Source organism: Tympanuchus pallidicinctus, unplaced genomic scaffold (genome assembly GCF_026119805.1).
Source record: "Tympanuchus pallidicinctus isolate F22 unplaced genomic scaffold, pur_lepc_1.0 scaffold19, whole genome shotgun sequence".
NCBI classification, from domain to species: domain Eukaryota; kingdom Metazoa; phylum Chordata; class Aves; order Galliformes; family Phasianidae; genus Tympanuchus; species Tympanuchus pallidicinctus.
Window position 1 is genome coordinate 1,195,843 of NW_026294710.1, and position 19,923 is coordinate 1,215,765.

At 59.3% G+C, this 19,923-nt stretch overlaps 3 protein-coding genes across 4 annotated transcripts; 2 read left to right on the top strand and 1 right to left on the bottom strand.

The window, feature by feature from the left end:
• Nucleotides 1–304: 304 nt before the first annotated feature.
• FBXW5 (F-box and WD repeat domain containing 5) lies at nucleotides 305–12,509 on the bottom strand. Of its 2 annotated transcripts, XR_008206315.1 has the most exons (9): nucleotides 12,223–12,509; nucleotides 9,978–10,135; nucleotides 9,217–9,391; nucleotides 8,182–8,330; nucleotides 6,380–6,866; nucleotides 3,976–4,123; nucleotides 2,865–3,077; nucleotides 925–2,230; nucleotides 305–894 (listed from the first exon to the last, which is right to left on the bottom strand). XR_008206315.1 is itself a non-coding variant. In XM_052681307.1 (8 exons), the coding sequence occupies exons 1-8, from the start codon at nucleotides 12,410–12,412 to the stop codon at nucleotides 1,984–1,986; spliced, it is 1,767 nt and encodes a 588-aa protein (XP_052537267.1). In that variant the 5' UTR covers nucleotides 12,413–12,509; the 3' UTR covers nucleotides 305–1,983. The 2 variants fall into 2 exon arrangements, 1 of the variants encoding a protein (XP_052537267.1); XM_052681307.1 differs by having other exon boundaries at nucleotides 305–2,230.
• A 386-nt stretch (nucleotides 12,510–12,895) lies between these two features.
• Nucleotides 12,896–15,774, top strand: C8G (complement C8 gamma chain). Its single transcript, XM_052681342.1, has 7 exons — nucleotides 12,896–13,078; nucleotides 13,639–13,778; nucleotides 14,344–14,414; nucleotides 14,672–14,779; nucleotides 14,886–14,987; nucleotides 15,144–15,182; nucleotides 15,531–15,774. Exons 1-7 carry the CDS (start codon nucleotides 12,947–12,949, stop codon nucleotides 15,542–15,544), a joined length of 606 nt encoding a protein of 201 aa, XP_052537302.1. The 5' UTR covers nucleotides 12,896–12,946; the 3' UTR covers nucleotides 15,545–15,774.
• Nucleotides 15,775–17,800: 2,026 nt separating this feature from the next.
• On the top strand, nucleotides 17,801–19,828 carry LOC128079796 (lipocalin-like). The gene is made up of 7 exons (XM_052681345.1): nucleotides 17,801–17,958; nucleotides 18,477–18,616; nucleotides 18,751–18,827; nucleotides 18,932–19,045; nucleotides 19,188–19,289; nucleotides 19,442–19,467; nucleotides 19,690–19,828. The coding sequence occupies exons 1-6, from the start codon at nucleotides 17,860–17,862 to the stop codon at nucleotides 19,465–19,467; spliced, it is 558 nt and encodes a 185-aa protein (XP_052537305.1). The 5' UTR covers nucleotides 17,801–17,859; the 3' UTR covers nucleotides 19,690–19,828.
• The last annotated feature ends 95 nt before the right edge of the window (nucleotides 19,829–19,923 follow it).

The following is a 19,923-nucleotide window of genomic DNA, read 5'->3' on the forward strand; positions in this document are numbered from 1 at the left end:
GGGCTGAAGAGGCAGTGCTGGGCCAGGGGAGCAGCAGGGCTGTGCTGTGGGCTCCTGCTGCCATAGCACAGTCCTCACGCTCTGCCCCACACCCAGAGCCCCCTGGGCTGAGCTGACCCCCAGCTCAGCTGCTTTGCTGCAGACAGGGTAAGGAAGGACACGAAGAAGGCAGCACTGCCCCAATCCTGTCCTGCAGCTGCTTCTGCAAGGACTGCAGCACACAGAGCAGTGCTGTACGTCTGGCTTCAGTTTTGCTTCTGTAGAAAAAAATAGTACAAAGAAAAACAAACTTACATCGTCGAGATGCTTTAGCAGAGTATTTATTCAACGCCATGGTGAAGAGCAAAACTTGGTACAAACATAAACCCTCAGTGCCTTGCTCACCACTACGCTGTGCCAAGGGAGAAAAACAGGATTTGCTATCCTGGGTCAGGAGGGAAGGTGTAGAAAGGTGGAGACTGTTCCTTTGCTGTGTAAGGGGACGAGAGCTGGGTTTAGATCTTGAGTGCACACCCATACACACACACACGAAGGACTCCCTTGTTTCTAGAAGTCCTGTGATGACAGAAGACCTGAGTACAGGGGTTCTGGATAAAGCCATGGGCACCTGCTGGGGCAGAGCAAAAGAAGGGTGCAAAATCCTCTCGCTGAGGGCTGGAGGAGCTGTTAAAGCCATCAGTGCATATTATGACAGCAGCCACTGCCTCCACGAAGACCGTTTGCAACCTGAGGCTGTGAGTGGCACAGACACCTGCCCTGGTGCTCCTGAGCTGGGGGGGAGCCCAGCAGCAGGTGCAGCTCCTGGGATCAATGCTGGCCTGGGAGCTTCAGCCCCTGCTGTCCGGGCCAAGTGAAGATTAGAAGCTTAATTTTAGACTAACAGTTGGCTAACGGCTGGAGAGAAAAAGCTTCAGGGACAAATACGGAATAAACAACACTGAGTTCATAAAGTGAGCCAGCTTCCCCCATCAGAGGAGCCCTCAGAGGGAGCTGATCACCAACCCCAAGGTGAGTCAGCCCACGTGGAAGGAGGCTTATTCATACTCATTCCTTCAGGCAGGAAGGCTGCACCTCCACCTGTTCACCTGCTCACAGAGAACATACCAAGAGAACCTAAAGTGCCACAATTTGAGTAGCATAGGAGGGAGCTGACCGTGGAACCCATCATCACAGCTTATCCCTTGGTAGGGACAGCAGATCCCCTGGAATAAATATGTTACCAATGCCATGCTTTATTTAGGTGCTACAGAACAGAGGAAGACCAGGGCAAAGCTAGATTCGTGTTACCCCAGCCCTCCCCACTCTCAGATTTGTAAACTGATGGTATCAGGACTTAGTTGTAAGAGAAACCAATGGCTGGGCAGCCCTGCCCCTCCAGCTCCATCCCAGCACTGCCTCCCCCACCACCTTTTCAGCCCTCTGATCCTTCCTGCCCTCCCTTCCTGGCCCAAACACTGTGTGGGGCAGCACTGGGCACACCCAGCATCCAGACAAGTTGCCCACAGAGGTTGGGACAAACAATAATAAAACTACTATATTAAAAGAGCCCCGCAGTAGGGCAGCACAGCACTGTACCACTGCTTCTGCAGGTGCTCTGTAGCCGGTAGCTCTCAGCAAAGTCAGTCACGTCCCAGGCCCACACAGTACAAACCCTGGAGACGTGCCTCAGTCTGTTCTCAGAGACCAAAGCTCACCCAGAGAGAGCCGTGACCAAGTAGCAGCGTGTGATAAGCTGTGGGGAGGCTACCCTGCAGCGACCAGCTCGGGCTGCTGCCCTCCGGACCCAGGCACAGGTCCTCAGCCCTCAGTTCTGTCTTTGAAGCAGACGCCCCGAGGAGGAAGCCATTACCACTGCTGGGTCCCTCCTACCTCCGCTGATGGGATTGGTGCGCCCAGAGCTCGTCTCCGTTGTGCAGGGCTCAAAGCTCTGCAAGCTCCAGAGGTGGCTGCAGTGAGGAAGCCGCAGGAGCAGTGTACCTGGGTTCAGCTTTTCTGGTTCATGAGCCAGGAAAAGAGCAGCTTCCTGGGCCTGGGCTTCCTGGCCTGCTGGATTCGCACGGTGCGAGGGGATCGCCACACCTTGATGGTTGTGTCATCGCTGGCTGTCAGGAGCAGCTCCTGCTCCACCGGGCTGAAGGCCACCGAGTTGACCACGTTGTCGTGCTGCAGCTTGGCCAGGCAGATGTTGTAGTGCCGGTCCCAGATGTAGCCGTGGCGATCCTCTGCCCCGCTGCAGCAGACAGACAGCGGTGAGGACAGGCACGCTCTGCCTGCCACACTGAGCGCCCTGGCCCAGCCAGAGGCCCCAGCCTTTGTCTGCACTGCTGTCACCCACGGGCACTCGCCCTAGGGGGGCAGATCCCCTTTGTGACCCAGGCCCTGCCACAGACACAGGTGGGTTTCCAGAAGTGGAGCCTGAAATGAGGTCTCACAGCAGCAGCGATTAAAGCCCTTCAGAGCAGCACGAGCACACGGGCTGTGCGCCTGGGCCTGCAGCCACACTCACGCTGTGGCACCTGCAGCAAGCCAGCTCTGTTCTGGGCTGCAGTGAGGCTGCTCCAGCCATCCCAACCTGCCCTCTTACACCTGCTGCGTGCATCCCTCAGGAGGGGCACCTGCCACCCACTGACAAACACGCCACAGCCCCACATTTCCTCTTTCCTTGCTGATTTCACAACGGGACCAAAGCAGACATCCTCCAGCAGCGCCCTCTGACTGCTCCTCACAAGCCTCTCTTCCCGCTCTGCTCACATCAGCCTCCAGCTCCCAGACCAGCCCTGCCTGCAGCACACCAGCCCCCAGTGCAACACCACAGGCCATCCCGTACCCGGGGCCGGATCCTGCCCACCCCCAGTGCCACACACCTTGCCACAAAGTCCCTGCTGACATCCAGGAAGATGAAGAAGCACTCCTCGTTGGGGGTGTAGGCCCGATGCGCACGCAGGGCTCGTTTCACTTCTTTCATTGTCTTCAAGTCAAACACGTGCAGATCGATCTCCTCAGCGATGGGAGGCGGCTGCATGGGGTCGGAGATGACGCAGTCCCGAGGCCAGGCACGGCTGTTCACGTACAGGTATCTTGGGGAGGGGAGCAGAGGGTTACCCCACACTCACAGCCACACCATAAATCCTCTCCCCTCGCACAGACAGGCAGGGCAGGGACCGCGCAGTTACCCTGGTCCTTAGCAGGCCTGCAGCTCTGAAACACGGGCAGAAACAGCACAGTGCTGAGCTGCTCCCTGCCTCCCTTTAAAGGAAGGGGTTAGAGTTGGAGAGCTACAGACCGGGCTGAGCCTCTTTTGTCTCATTAAAATCAATACTAAAGACAGCAGCCTATCCCACTGCCTCAGGAATGAAATGCAGTGCTGCAGGAAGCTCCTTCACTCTGCCATGACTCCAAGCTGAACTGGGCTCAGAGACACAGAGGGACAAAAGGTTTCCTGACAGGACTGGGAGAGACACTCAGATGTTCACCTTTCGTCAGCATGGGATGCAAGTGTCTGAGGTGGCCAGGACAGGATCCCCGTCCCAGGCCAACACAGGGCCCTTCTTCTGCCAGCAGCACAGGTCTGAAACTGCTCCCAGCTCTGGATAAAGGCAGCAGGGCCACGGGTGACTGCGTTTTCCAGAAGGTGAAGTTTACTGCTAGCACTCAAGGAAAGACAAGTGACCACTGTTGTGACAGCCACACGCAGGTATGCAAATGGGTCCCCGTGGTTAACCAGCCAAAGGGCATTTGACTGAGGTGGCCCAACTGCTTCATGTTCTCTCTTTTACCACATTGTGCAGTCAGTAAGTGGCAGCCATGTGCCCTAATGCAGTGCCTCCCCCAGCCTGAGTCACAGAGGTTTGCCCTTGGGGCAGAATGTCATTTCTCCTCCCATTCACTCTAAAGCCCCCACACAGCTGTAACCCAAACCCTCTGGTGCCCAGGCCAGCAGAGCAGCAAGCAGCTTCCTCCCCCCCCGTCACTCACCGGTGGTCAGGGGAGAGACCCATGCCAATGATGTGCCCGTGGATGTCAATGACGTGATCCAGCGAGTCAAAGAACTCATCCGAACGCCTCTCCTCCCCAAGCACCGGCCCAGCAGTCGTCATCTGATGGGGCAGGATCCTTTTAATCCCTTGGGAACAGAAAGGAGGATCATACCAGCCTGGGCTTCTGCCACAGACCAGCAGGGCTGATGGAAGCACATTGGCTTCAAGAAGGGACTTCCCTCAGCACTGCTAAGAAAGGATGACTGGATTGTTTCCAGCCAGGGGCTGAGGGAAGGGCTGGCACAGAGCTCCTATCCCTGCCAGCTGCTTCCAGGCTCCCACTAGCAGTACCTTGAGCTGGAACAGTGCCTATAAGCGACACACTGGCACACTGAGCCCAAGTGCTAAGAAGCCTAGAGCCTAGCTGCCAACCCACCCGTTACAGCCTCACCTGGCTACATGCCTCTGCAGCACAAGGGAGCTGTGCTGGCCACAGAGGCTCTCTGCTTGCAGAAGGGCTCTTCCTGTGGAGCCCCAGGGCTGGGCCCACCTCCTGCAGCCCTCAGACTCAGGGAGCCCAGCAGGCACACACCATGTGGTGTTTCCTCCAGCTGCTGTGATGCACAGCCGTGGGTCAGCCCAGGAAGCTCTAGGCACAAGGGCTGAGGCCAGGACCAGACTCAGTGGTTTACAGTTTCCAAACTGCACGCTGTGGGTCAGGCTCTCTCCCCCAAAAGCTCCAGACAGAGGTCTCAAACACAGCCCCCTGTGATGGCCTCCTGGAGGGACCTGTAGGCCTCAGCAGTTCTTGGGCACACGTGTACTCAGCACCCTCCACATGTCCAAATGGGAAGATCCTGCCCCCTGCCCAAGGGAGCTGTAATGCCACCCTTGACATAGCTACCTCTCACAGAGGAAGGCCAGGACTCCCCCACACCGTGCCTGCAGCCCAAGCCCTGCACATCTCTGCAGCTGAGCTGAGAAACCCAGGCCCTTCTCTTCCTACCCAACTTGCTGCTCCCCAGCAGATTCTTTCTCCCTCAGGTAGCACTGGGGGAAAGAGGAGCTCCAAGGGAACTCCTGCAGAAGTGCTTGCACTTCTGGCAACAAATCGGCAACAAAGCTGTGATGCTCATAAGCAGGCCCTGCTGCACCAGGAGCACGGCTCCCAGCAACTTCCAAGAGACACCCAGCAGCATCAGCTCCCAGGTACAGGCAGCCACCGCACAGAGACTGACTCAGTTCACACACCATGGGCCAGTGAAGCATTTGGCAGCAGCTCAGGGCTGGGCAAGGAGCTGAGACACTGCAGCCACGCAGCTCCCGTTGGCAGCTGAGAACAAGAGCACCGTGTCACAGTTCCGTGCAGCCCAGGCTGCGCTCCTATCTTTGGTGTACAGAGTGGCTCTTCTCCAGGCACATCTGGAAACAGCCCTTCCCTGCCTTACTGCAGTGGTGCAGGCCAGGAAAGTGAGAAGAGGCTGCAGCAGGAAAGAGGACGTACCGAAAGGAACAGAAGTTGTCTGGCTTTACAGAAGTCTTCTCGCCTGGAGGCAGCTCTCCGTTCCTCCTCACATTTTTACCTATGTCTGGTCCTTCCCACTGAACACGTAGACTACTTTCAGGAGTTTTTGGAGAAGCAGCCAGACTATCTACCTCTGCTCATCACTGCATTGATTTCCTATACCTTCAGTCTCATCTAGTTCCAGCTCCTCACCAGGTGTGCCCGGAATGAACTGGTGAAGTTCTAAGCCAGACAGAGACCCCCAGCAGTGCCCATGCTTGGCCTATGCTGCAGTTACAACCCCTCGTACCCAACTAAGAACCAGCAAGCTGTCACCAGCAGCTTGCCAGCCAATCCCCTCCTGCACCAGGCCAGCTGTTCAGCTCTAAGCACCCACATCCCACCAGGCTGGGTGGCACGAGGGCTCCGTCCCACAGGGATGGGGCGCTGCACGAGCAACACAATCACAAACTCCAAGCAGCTTAGACGTGCCTCGTCCTGACACCCTCTCCACACCGTGCAACTGGCTCTCCCACAAGCCCTTGCCAGGGCAACCTCTGCCCTCCTAGCCTCTCATTTGTGCATGGCTCACGGCTGATGTTAAGTCAGGAGCTCACTCTTGGTCTCCCTCTTAGCCCTTGCCGTGACACGTGGCCAAGCGTCAAGCCTGGCAGCAATAAAACCACGAGGCAAGCGCCTGGGGCAAACCACCTCCAGAAAGTGGAGGAGTCTCAAAACCCTCTGGTCCTGTACAGAGAACCCGGCCCGAGCAAAACTGCAACTGGCCACAAACAAGCAGCAAACAACACAGGTCTTTTCCAGATTAACATCCAGACTGCAGCTGCAGCCCGCACCCCTAAGAAGGCCGATGTGCCCTGGAGCTCAACCACAGCCTTACCTATCTGGTGCGGGGAGTAGGTGAGGCACCCTGTGGTGAAAATTAAGTATTTTGTCTTGCTGTTGCTGTCCGTGGGAAGCAGGTTCACCTCAGGCGGTTTAGTTCTGTTGCGTATGAACAGCTCAGCCACTTTGTTCTCCAGCTCAGCCTCGGTCATGGCAGGCCTCACGCAGCCCCCCATGATATCATCAAAGAACTGCTGCAGCTCATCCTCCGCTGGCACGCCCCCATCATCCGGCAATTCCTGTACTGCTGGCTCTGGAGTCTGCCTGGGCCTGGCCTCCTCTTCTTCGCTGTCGCTGCCGAGATCAAAGACCGGGCAGGTGGAGGAGGAAGAGGCAGCCAGCTGCTCCTCGTAGTCCAGGAGCAGGTCTGGGGAATCGTACCGGCTGCAGTCAGCCACCATCACGGTCCGGATGGTGCTGGCATTCAGATTCTGGATTTTGAACAGTCTCTTCACTACGTTCACATTCTCAGACTCTATGCCCTGGGAGCAGAAAAGAGAATAAGCGGGAATCCTACAGCCTCTGCACAGCCACTGCCCACAGCCTGAGCCCACCCTGCAGGCTGGGTCACACGCCGACCTCCCAGCACTGCTCTACGGGCATCTCTAAGCATTACCATCAGGACTTGCCTGAGATGCCAGCCAGCTTTGTAACGCTCCTTCCCATCCTGGAGGTGGGGGAGATGAGACAAAAAGCCAGGGCCAGGCTTTTGCAGGAAAACATCTGAGCTGGGAACAGAGGCCAGGCAGCCTTGCTCCCACCTCCCTGCCTGAGGTCATCAGCTGGCACTGCTGAGAATTTTAGGAACAGGCTGCCGTGATAAACAGGTGAAATGCAAAGCACCATTCCTCCAGCCTACGTGAAGCAAAGGGAAAGGTGCTCCTGGAGCTTGCATGTGCCCCTCAGCAGAATCAGCTGGATTGTCAGCTCCCAGAAACAAGCTGCAAGTCTCTCCCCACCTAACTGCTTTGGCTGTCTGCAGCCACACTTCAACATTTCTGACAAACCAGTCAAGGTCCTTCCAGGCCTCCTGGAGATGCACGAGTTAATGCTGCAGCGCCAGGTGCAACACAGAGATGTGATTGTTGGAAAGGTCCCTGCCACCACAGGGAATTCCATCCAGAGCCAGCATCAAAGCTTTGAGTCAAAGACACAAAACACCAGGATGTGCAGCTGTGACAACAGGACAGAGGCAAGACATGGAAGAGCAACGTGTCTGAGAAGCACAAGCAGCAGAGAACAAACGAGCAGCACACAGGCTGAGGCCAGCACACACTCCATCTGTAGGTCTCGTCACAGCGTAGCAGACAGCACCTGGCCCACACATCTCAGCAGTGCAGGCAGGACAGAGCCAGCCTCCCAGCCACCTCCAGGAACATCACAACGAGCTGCCAAGTGGGACAGTGGCCACTGCTCAACACCTGCCAGGCTGCAGCCATCCCACCCAGCCTCACACCAAGCCTTAGTAACCCTGCTGTGGTTCATCTGCCCTCCTGTTCAGCAACACTTGCTCCACAACTCTGCACCCAACTCCTCATCCCAATTAATAAGGCAGGAAATAATGGGAGCAGAGGGTAGAATAAGGCTATTGCAATGAGTCCCATAACACCAAGGATGGGAAACTCCATGCCAGGGTTGCCTCAAGCTCAAAATCCAGAAGGTGAGTCAGAGGAGATAAACAGGGCAGACAAGGGTCTGAGCCACTGCTTCCCTCTCACATCTCCCCCGCAGCTTTTCCTCCCACAGGAACCAGCAGGAAGCTGCACTGCCTGAGGAGCTGGAACAGAGGCACCTCACCTGGAAAGCGTTGTTCAGCCACAGCACAGAACAGGAGGTTATACGCCCAATCCGATGCAGATTGCCAGATATCAAGTTGGTTTCATTCAGCCAACAGCCAAACACATCATAAGGTTTATTCCTCACCCTGGAAAGCAACGTGAAGTTCTCTGGAAGAGAAGGGAACCAAGAATGTGAGACGATGGCTCCAGACAGGGGATCTGGAGAAACCACTGCAGAAGGAATGGGAAACGCAGTCAGGTCTCAGCCCACGGCAGGGGAGGCACTGAACATCACTGCAAGCTGAGCAGACGCTGCCCAGCCACAGACCAGCCCCAAGGCACGGCTGCAGACACAGATCATTTCTCCCTGTTACAGAGATCTGTGTGAAGTACACGCAGAGGGAAAGCAAAACACAAGGGCGGCCAGATAGAACCAGACCAGAGTGCAGCCTAGCTACACAGCCTTCCCCCAAGCATGGCCCAAAGCAGCTGCCCCAAGGACAAGAACAAGTCAAACACACACAGATCTTCTTCACACAGTCCCAGCCTCCCACCCCATGGGAACCATTCCAAGCAGGAAAGCATTTAGCAGCACCCCTTGGTCGTGGCACAGAGGTGGCAAGAGACAGCGCAGCTTTCACAGCAGGTTTCACAGAACTGCAGCAGAAAAGCTCGAGCTGGGCAGGGTGACTGCATCTCAAAGGCACGTGAGACCTCAGGGCAGGACCAACTCTGCTTGAGGCAGAAATGGTGGCTTCAGGACAGCTGGGGACACGGGCACCTCACACCTTGCCCAGACTCTCACTTAGAGACAAGAAATGAGAACACCCATGGCACACCGCACTTTCAGGTGACGACATGCGTTATCCCTGAGGGTATCCAGAAGGCCTGTCCAAACAAACCACAACCAGGACCCCTCCGTGCAGGTGGTGGAAAGAAGGACAAGCAGAGGTCAAGCCCACAGCATGCAAAAGGCGAGGGGCAGAAGAGAACCCCATTTCCCATCACTTTACACCTCTCAGGAAGGCTCGGTGAAGGCAGAGGCATAATTTACCCATGCTGATTACGGCAATCTCTCCTGATGAGGAGTTGTGAGGCCCCACAAAGACACCTGATACCAGAAGGAGGGAGTCATCGGAGTTGAACTGGGAGAATTGTGTGTAGCTCCAGTTGTACGGCCTCATGTTGGAGCTGTGCTGCAGGGAGATGTCCAGTTCATTGCTCCAGATCTACAGGCAGATGGACAAACAGTTAGGAAGCTGCAAGAAGCCCGAAGGCTGTCCTGCTTCACCTGTCCTGTCAGCACTCACCAGTCAAAGGAAAAAAAAGTTACTGAAAGCCTTATTTAAGCACCTTCAAGGCCCAAATTCCCTGCCAACCCCACTGACAGGGAACAGCGAACTTCCAGAGAACTGTGGAGAACTTCTCCATCAGCCAGGCAGTAAAAGCTAGCAATGCAGCTGGATTTTTAAGCATGTTGACAGAGATTTCTCCCAAGACAACCACCCATGCAAGACAGCTTCTGCAGCAGGTCATTATCACTGTTAGTCATAATGAGGGACTGGCTTGCACCTGGAAGCAGCCAGAGCCAGGTAGGCATCTCTACCACCTTCAGATGGGCTGAAGCTGGAATGTGCTGCTCTCAAGGTGGCAAAAAGCCATCAGTTTTTGTGGCTCTGAGAACAACTCAGCAGCTACAGATGAAAAGCCCAGTCACCCGGTCAAGCCTCACCTCTCCACAGGTTTCCTGAACGCTGCTCTCACAGATGAGCCCGACAAAATCAAAGCTCTGTGCAGGGAACACCACCGCCTTACCTTAACTGTACAGTCTTTGGAGCACGATGCAAACAAACAGCCGGAGTGAGAGAAGCTGAGGTGCAAAACCTGGTCGTTGTGCTCCTTCAGGGCCTGCACTTCAATGCAAGGGATGGTGTCGTAGAGCCTCTGGAACTCATCGTACCAGGAGACGGCAGCTGGAACACAAGCAGGGCCGCATGACAAGAATGCACATGGGAGGGCAGTGACAGCCCTGAGGTGAACACTGCAGCACAGAATCAGGCTCTCGCAACGCACAGTGCTTGCAGGAGCTCTGCTGTGGCCACAATTCCTGCAGCTTCACCCGTGTTAGCGGGACTTTACATTTTTCTCAGTAGTTTTCCCACTCCTACACGCACACAAAAAATATCTTTTCTTCCAAGGAACACAACTTCTCACCACATCACTACTTTCTAAGGCACTGCAGCCACGATAAGAAACACCTAACAGCTATTAGCTCTCTAACAAAAACTTTGCTCAGGACAAACCAGAAGTCGGAACTGCAGACGTGCTCCAGCACACTGCAAGCACATCTGCCTCGTAATGAAAGAGAAGCTGCTCCTCGGGGTACTGGGCTCCACTCTGTCTTGTCTGACACAGAACTAAGAAGGTTCCAGAAGGGGCACTGAGATCAGGACAAAGCACCTGCATCAGTCAAGAAAGAGGGGAAACTGAAGAGAAGAGCTGGAGCTGGATGCGAGGCATCAAGGCAAACAAGGAGCCCTGCAAGGAGGAAAGCCTGGAGCACACTGCGAGAAGGTTACACCGACTGCCAAGTAAAGAGATAAATAAAAAGGATTTCTAACAAAGTGCCTATAGAGTTGTGGCAGCAAGTCCCAAGAAAGTAAAGAGGATTAGACATCTGTATGGATAACGGCCAACTTTCCTAGTTACACTGAGCAGGACAGAAGATTCCTGGAACTCACTGTAGCCTGGGAGGCACCCTCCCCTGGGACAGGGCACAGCTTGCTGCCAGGGAATCCCAGCACTGCTCAGTGGGCAGACTGCTTTGGCACCCCCCCTCCAAGTCCTTGGTTTCCATCTGCCAAACACTCCCAATGCTTCCCCTTACAGCTCCCTGAATGCTCAGACAGTGCTGTTCAGGGCTGGCAGGGCACTCCCCAGCTCCCAGGAAGGCCCACCTGCCATCACCAAGGGGGACGATCCCTGCAGCCTGGGAAGAGCCTCATCTGTTACTGAGCTACTCTGGCATCCCCATGGTCTGAAGAACAGGGCTGCCAGCTTACATGCCAGCTTACATTCAGGAGACATGAAGTGACCGAGCCTGCCCAATGTGTCTCAAATAAAACTCAATGATAGCATCTTTAATCTAAAGGAGCTCTACAGACCATGCAAGTGAAACCAAGCAGCCTGCGCTGTCACATCCACATCTCCTTTCTCGAAGCCCTTGTGTGCTAATGTTTCCTGCTGCAGAGGGTTTCCCACTGCTTGATTCTCCTTGCTTCTTCCCATCCTCCTGTAGCCATCACAGATCACAGCTAGCGAGCAGGAACTCGGTTCTGTGCCACAGCCGATGCTGGGAGCACCGCGCACAACCTGGGGACAGCACTGAGCACAGCCCTCCTGGGCCACCGCGTTTCTGCCTCTCAGAGAGGCCCCTGGAGACAAGGGGCCCTGTTCCCAGAACGGCTCAGGGCACAGCACTGGGTTACCCCTCTAGACAAGGCTTTGCATGCCCATTCCTCAGCAAGACAGCAGCAGTGCACCATGGGCTGCCCTCACAGAGGCTGCTGACAACTCTCCTCAGGGAGGGCCGTGCAGGACAGCCAGCCAACGCTGTTAATGGGTCATTTCCCTATTGCAGGTCCTAAGATCAAGTCTGACATGCCCCAGCAAAGTGGGTCAGGCGCCGCGTTAGCATTTGCCCTCTGTACAATTAGGCTGCTGCACATTCATCCATTGCAAGGCTCTCCTCTGTCAGTCAGGCTGCAGCCGCTGCCCACACCTTATGGAAATAGTCTGAGCAACTAACGCGCGCCCGCAGCCCTTCCTAGGGCAGATGAGAAAGGGACGGAGCCCGGAGCGGAGCCGGAAGGCCGCGATCAGGAAAAGCCAGCAGCGATCACCACGGCACGCCGTGACTCACCGCAGGGCCGGCAGGGAGAGCCGAAGCGCCCGGGCCTTCTGACGGCCCTCCGCAGGGCGCGGGGCGACTCCCGAGCCCCTTTCGGGCACATCACGGCCCGGCCGCGCCCGCCCGCCCGCGGAGCCCCGAGCGGCGCACCTGGGTGCCGGGGCACGTCCCGGGACACGCGGTAGTAGCGGTAGAAGAGCTCCTTCCACAGGAACTCGTCGCGGGCCACGGCGCGCCACTGCCGGCACACGAGGCCCACCGCGAGCACGTCGGCGTGGTCCAGGTACAGGAAGATCTCGAAGAGCACGCTGTCCGGGAGCAGGGGGCCGCCCGCGGCCATCGTGTCATCCTGCCGCCGCACCGCGAGCGAGCGGCGCTCAGCTCGGGCCCGGCCCGGAGACGGCGCTCGCCCTGCGCCCGCCTCCCTGCCCCACACTTCCGGCCTCCCCGCCCCGCACTTCCGCTCCGGCTCCACGGGCCGCTCTAGGCCGCCCTCTCGGTGGTTTTGCCTTTCCGCCCGCGGCGACGCTCGCCGCTCCGGACGCATCGAGTAGCGCCATCGCTCTCGGTCTCCCCGCCCCGTGCGGTCGGACCGCGCCCTCAGTGTTCGGGCTCCGCCCGCCGCTTCGTGGCTCCAGGTCTCCCAGGCAGTGAGCTCGCGGCCGGCGGGCGTGGTGCTGTCATAGCTGCCTGCCGCGCCGCGGGGCCCTGAGAGCCCCCACCGCCACCGCCCCGCCCCGGCTGCTCTCAGTGGAGGCCCGCGCAGCCCCAGCCCGGCCCCCGGCTCTGTGCCCCTGACCCCGTGTGCCGTGACCCCGTGCCCGCCCGGCTGTGCCCGGCCGCGCCGCTTCCCGGCACGGGGCTCCGCTGCGCCATGGCCGCCCCGCGCTCCCTCCTGCTCCTTTCCCTGCTCCTCGCCGCGCTGCAGGGACGGGGACAGCGGCCGCCCCCTCCCCGCAGCCCTCTTGAGAAAGTGGTGACCGAGGGGAACCTCGGCCTCGGTGAGGTGAGGCCAGGCGTCCCCCGCGGGTAGGGGCACTGGGAGCAGCGCCGGGGCTGCGGTGTGGCCCCTGCTGCTCCCCTTTCCGATCCGGCCCCATAGCACACCTCCAGCCCCCGCCTGGCTCCGCAGCATGTCCCGGCGTGCTGCCCACACAGCTCTGCTCCAGGCACTGCCATCAGGCCTCCGGGTGCTTGTGGAGCTGCCCCATGGGGGTCTGGGGGCTCATGGGGAGCATGGGGCTGGGCTGCAGGGTCCCAACCGGAGCTACGGGGTGGGAGCAGTCTGTGGGATGCTTGTCTGCCACATACTCAGTGCTGCATGCAGTTGGTGTGTGTTGTGGGACGACGTCCTGGGCACCCCATTGTGCTGCTGCTCCTGAATGAGGGTCCACAGTGAGCAGCACTCCAAGCACGGGGCCAGGCTGCAGGCAACAGTGCCGAGCAAGCGGGGAGAGCACGAAATGTGGGAGTGGGTGCTCAGCACAACGAAGTGGCAGCAACCTTGGGCAGGGGTAAACCCAGGGCCCGGGCCTCGATGACCAGTGCCCACCTGGCGCTGTGCAGCTGGTGGGGAGGTGGTTCCTGGTCGGCATGGCATCCCACTGCAGCTACCTGGCAGAGAACAGCCACCGACTGGAGGCCACAGCAATGACAGTGGCTGTCCCGGATGGGCAGAGCCTGGCCATCAGCACCTTCAGGAAGCTGTGAGTGATGCTGGCTGCTGATGGGATGGGATGCTGCAGATGGGCTGGAGCAGGGCCAGCACCTGGCTGTGGGCTGCAAGGGGGAAGAGCTGCCCTGGAGCAGTGCGAAGGGATCTCTGGGATGTTTTGTACTAGCAGTCTTGATTGTGGTGAACCCGACACCCTGCAATCCACAGGGCTGCCATCACAGGGTGGAGTTGGGGTGCCCAGGTGGGATATGGGACAGGCAGCCTGGGGAGCCTGGGGCACGAAGCAGGTGTGTGGCTGCTCCACAGCTGCTTGCTCAGGGATCGCTTCCCAAGGGCTCCCACAGCAGCAGCACAGCTGATGTTTGGCTGTCTGTGGGTGGCCGTGGGTGACACAGCTGTGTGGGGTGTCAGGGGTAGGAGCTGCAAGGAGGGATAGGGGTGGCTGACATGTGGTGCTCAGCAGTTACTGGGCTTCCCTTACATTGGTGCCCAGTGGAGAAAACCTCCTGAGAAAACACATCCCATGTAGAAGCTGGAAGGGCAAAGCTGGGGGCCAAGTGCAGCCTGCCCTGCACTGTGCTTCTCTCCCTGCACAGAGATGGGCAGTGCTGGGAGATCAGGCAGCGTTACGTCCCTGCAGGAGCCCACGGGCGCTTTTCCGTGAGAGGTGAGCACGGGGCTGGGTGGGCGCCATGGAGTGGCCCCTCCTGCTCCCACGGGGCTTTGGCGCAAGTGGTTTCCCCCAGCGCTTCCCACTGTGCCACCTCTGCCGTCCCATTGTGTCCCTGTGCCGAGTGCCGCCATCGGCAAGGCCATGGAGATGTGCGCGCCCTTGGTGCCCATCACACCCCTCGTGCCCTCTGGTGGTGACGCGAGGCCCCGGGACGGTGCCCAGTGCCACACCTGCCCCCGTGTCCCCCACAGGCCGTGGCTACGACAGCAAGATGGAGGTGGTGGTGGGAGAGGCGGACCCCCGCAGCTATGCCATCATCTACTACCAGGACAGCCAAGGCCTCTCAGTCAAGCTCTATGGTGGGTTGGCATAGGGCAGTGGATGCCTGTGCCACACGCCGTGCCCCACACTATGCTATGGGGCGCAGGGCCGGCAGCAGGGCTGTGATGGTGGGTTTCCCCGCAGGCCGCAGCAGCCAGCTCAGCGACGCCATAGTGGACAGGTTTGAGCAGCGCGCCAGGGCCGTGGGCCTGAGTGAGGATGTGAGCTACTACTTCCCCACGTACGGTGGGTGCCACGCAGCTGCCGGGAGCGGGGACAGCTGAAGGGGGCCAGCACTGGTTGGATCTGGTACCAGCAGGGCGGAGGGGAGGGGGAACATCCACGTGGGTTTGGGAATCCCCGCACAGGGCAGCTGACCGTCCCAGGCTCTCTCTGTCACAGGGTTCTGCGACTCTGCGGATGATTTCCACATCCTTGACGGTGAGCACGGCTCCACGCTGCCGCCACCCTGCCTTGCAGTGCTGCCACAGCACGGGGCAGGAGTCCCTCGGTGCCCTGGTGTGGGGCTGGGAGATGGCAGAGCATCACCCAGCGCAGCCTCGCGTTGGCAGAGGAAGGCCCTGTTTGGCCCCTGTGTGGGTCCGGCTGGGCTTGGCAGTGTCTGTACCGGGATGAGGGTCTGGGGTGGGGCGTCTGGGATGGAGACAACATGGCTGTTCTCAAAGGTGACTCCACCGTTTGTCATTGGTGCTTGGGGAGGAAGAGGTGAGTCCCAACCCTGGCACTGGGCTCTGCCCCAACTCCTCAGCACCTCTCCTTCCCTTCCAGAAACAGAGCTGTAGATGGAAGCAGTGTTTCCAGGATGTGCCCAGCGCTGATCTCTCATCTCGTGCGGCTGCCTGTGGACACAACCACATAGGGATGAGCTGGGGCTTGGCCAGAGCCTGCTGCTGCTCTGCAGTGCTCTGGGCTCCCCTGTTCCTCCAGCCTGGCTGTGTCACCTGACGGCTTCATGCCCTTTGCCCCATGCCCTTCAGCAACCGGCAACACCCCAATAAACACAAGGAAAAGCTCTGTGTCTAGGCAAGGCAGAGTGCCTGGCAGCCTGCGGAAGCATGGCATGGGGAGCTCACAGCTCACTTGGTGCCTTGGGGCTGGTGGGCTTGGGGGTCCTGGGAGCCTGCATTGGGTCAGCTCTTCCCCCAGGGACCTCAGGAGAGGAAAATGCAGCCTTGTAGCTCTCCTGCTTTCTGTCTTCAGGGCTGGTAAAGCAGCTGTGACCCTGCCTGGGTCCTGTGGACCATGGTCTCCAAGAGGCTGTTGCCACCTGGGCCATACCCCTGAGAGCACCCAGCTGACAGCCAGGCAGAGGACATGCCTGGAGTCCTCTGCACGGACTGCAGGGTTACCCCTAGGGGCTCAGGGCCCCCAGCAGCCTGATACACGTCCAACCTGGCAGGGCTGCTTTGGTTCCAACCTCCCAATGCAGGCTGGAGTTGGAGAGGAATGGGCAACACCCTGAGAGGAGCCCCGAGCCGTTTCTGCTGAGGCAGCAGCAGGCTGGAAAGCCCCTTCCCCACAGTTGCCCCACAGCAGGCTGGTCTGCAGCCCCTGGGGTGTGAGCAGCCCTCTGCCCCCAGCACTGACGTTTTGCAATCTTAGCGGAAACTGGTAACACGTGTTGTTTATCAGGGCCTTATGTAAGGATCCGCCACGTGACCCGTCCTAAGCCAGCCGCTGTCCTGCTGCCCACGTCTGGGGCAGCCATGTCTGGCCACGCTCACAGAGCTGCCAGGCCACCTGCTGAGCACATTGCCTTGGAGTCAGGGCGCTATGGGCCCGAGCCACCCCGTACAGCTTGCTTCACCCAGCATGGAGCTGCTCCCCAGAAGCGGCAGTATCCTGGTGGAAGCACGGTGTGGCGATGGGAGCCGTGGGCTCTTCCAGCCTGGCCTGCAGCCACCTGGCATCAACCCGCTGGGACCCTGTGCGCTCCTCAGCGTCTCTGCCAGGCACACGGGGTGCTGCACGCCTCCATTTCCCAATGGAGAGAGCTTTCCCCAGCATCCCGCACCCCGAGGGGCCCACGGAGTGCACCCACACCAACCAAGGGTGGGCTCAGCCCAGGGCTGAAAGTGGCATGCGGGGGCCCAGGGTGCTCTCATGATGCTCGATCCTGCCCAGCTCAGCTTTTGTTTTGTTTTAATAAATCCGCAGCAGCAGGGCCAGCCCAGCCCCCGGCACATGCTGTGCTGCACAGGCTTGGCTCGCAGCTGGATGTGGAGAAGGGAATGTACTCAGGCGGCCAGGCAGGGTGGGCTGCCGAGAGGAAAAAAACAGCTGCTATGAAAACATGCTCCTTATGTAAAGAGCCTTGGAAGGGCTGTGCTGCACAGAGAGCCGCAGGCTGGCAGTGGGCACTTGCCAGAGCCACAGCCCAGGGCAGCACGACCTGCCTGTGCTCTGTTCCGTGCAGTCCTGCCCAGCTCCACAGGGCCACCAGTAACAGCAGTGATCACCCCCAGCCCTCGCCCTGCTGCAGCCCCAATCCGACAGGGACAGCTGCTCCTGGAGAAGGGTGCGGGGTGAGATGGGGTCTGTCTGACTGCATGCTGTTGTCCGGGAGCTGTGCAGGGATTGGGGTCAGCACAAGGCAGGGGGTTCCCAAAGGTACCCACAGATCCCATGGATCAGATCAGGACCTGGCAGGCACTTGTGCTGTGCTGAGTCCCCTCTCTGGGTCTGAACGATGTTTTTCTGCAAGGCAGGGGCAGGCAGCAAAACCTGAACCTGGCGTCCCCATGCTCTGCCCACGGCAGCCCCTCTTCCCCCACACCCTGTGCTGTGCAGCCCTGGGGCAAGGATAGCCAGTGAACTGGCCGCCAGCTGTGTTTGTGCTGCAGAGCAGTTTGGCACCCCGAGGCAAACATGTAATATCAACAGGAAGGAAAAATTCACAGGTTCCCAGCCTGCCCTTTGGATTCAGCTCTTGCCCCTGCTCCTGCTTGCATAACGGCACGGGGGGGAGACAGGGCTGGCCCGCCCGCCTCACCAGCCCCCTGGGGCGGCTGCGCTGCCTGTCCATAAATAGGGGCTCAGTGCTGCGTCCAGCACTGCCTGCAGCTTCCACTCGGCTCAGCTCTGCTCAGCTGCGGACATGCAAGCCACGCTGCTCAGCATCCTGGGGCTGGCCCTGCTTGGGGCTCTGCACGCGCAGAACAGCATTCCTGTGCAAGCTGACTTCCAGCAGGACAAGGTGATCCAGCCCAGCCAGCCTTGCTGCGTGGGGCCGGGGTGTGTGGGATGCTCCTCTCCCCAAAGATGTGCAGCGAGGGGGGTACTGGTGGGCTGGGGGCCCTACTGCCCTGGGAACAAGGAGAAGGGGGCACCCGTTGCATCCTCAGCCCAGCACTGGAGTCCCACCAAGCGGGGGCACGGGCTGTGCTGCTGGGTCCTACAAGGAGCCCCTGGGAGAGTCTGGGTGGCACAGCTGCCCCAAAGAGGTGATGGGGAAGGGCGCAGATCCATGCTGACCCCAGCCTGGGCTGGTCCGTGGTCTTGGCCGCTGTTTGTCTCAGAGTCCTGGCCCATTCCTTGTGCTGTGAATGGACGCAAATGGCACTTCTGCTCTGCTTGGCCCTGTCCTGGGTGGCCCTGCCTGGATGGGAGGATGGGGAGGGCAGCAATATGCTCAGTTAGCCATGGCTCTGCCGGCCGTGAGGGCTGCAGCATGGCACAGCCCTCCTGCCCACGCTGAGCAGAGTTTGTGTACAGCTCGCAGGGAGATGGTACAGCATCGGCCTGGCCTCCAACTCCAACTGGTTCAAGGACAAGAAGCACCTCATGAAGATGTGTACCACAGACATCACTGTCACTGCAGATGGCAACATGGAGGTCACCTCCACCTATCCCAAGTACGGGTGGCGGGGAGCTGGGGGGGCACAGCGCAGCGCTGGGGGCTGCTGGGTGGGCGCTGGGGGTGCTGAGCTCCACCCTTCCCCCCCCCTCCCCCCCGTGATCCTTCTGACGGCCCTGTGCTGCTCCCCAGGGGTGATCAGTGCGAGAAGAGGAACAGCCTCTATATCCGGACGGAGCAGCCCGGGCGGTTCAGCTACACCAGCCCACGTGAGCCTCTGGGCCCTCGTCTGAACCCTGCAGCGATGTGGCCCTTGGAGGTGGGGGGCCCGGGCTCAGCGCTGGGCTGAATGGTGCCCTCTCCTTTCCCACAGGCTGGGGCAGCAACCACGACATTCGTGTGGTGGAGACCAACTATGACGAGTACGCCCTGGTGGCCACCCAGATCTCCAAGAGCACCGGCTCCTCCAACATGGTGCTGCTCTACAGTACGTCCCCACGCCGCTGCTGAGACCCCTGGGCTTTCCTCAGAGGGGATCTGTCCTGCAGGGCGGGTGATGGGACGGCAGCCCAGCGCCGGGTCCCCTCCCCTGGCTCCCTGGGGCTGCCCTCACCCTGCTCTCACCGCAGGCCGCACCAAGGAGCTCGCACCCCAGCGCCTGGAAAGGTTCATGCAGTTCTCCAGGGAGCAGGGCCTGAAGGACGAGGAGATCCTCATCCTGCCAAAGACAGGTACGGGTGGGCAGCTCACAGTGGCTCCTGGCCACGCTCAGCCCATAGGGATGGAGGGAGGAGGTGGAGGTGCTTGGAGGGTTGTACCAGATCCCGGGGCAGCAGTGCCCCTAACCACCAGAAGATGATCTCTGCTTTTCTTCTTTCTGCAGACAAGTGCATGGCAGACGCTGCCTAGGTGAGTCCCGCCCCCGATGGTGGCTGGGGCTTCCCAGCATTGCCTCCACCCTGCAGAGCCCTGGTGCCGTCAGCCTTTGGAGCTGCTCAGCTCTCACTGGGGCATCACTCATCTCCCTTTGGGGTGGCCCTGCATGGGGGGTGTGGGGCTGGCAGAGGTACTGCCACCCCACGCCAACCCCCACCAGCTCAGCAGTGCTCACTTCTCCTCTCTCCCATGCAGGCTGCTGCTGGATGGAGCTCCAAGAGTGCCATGAGCCGACAACCTCTCCATCCTGACCCCAGTGCCATAATCTACCTTTGCTTCCTGGCTTTGCACCCCGCATATCTGCCCCTGTCCTTATTAAAGCCCATATAAACCACTGTTCCCCTGCTCGTGTCTGTTGGGTTGTTGTGGAGTGGGGCCCAGTGGGCGTTCTTGGGGTCCTGCTCAGTTGAGGTTGGAAGGCACTGCAGT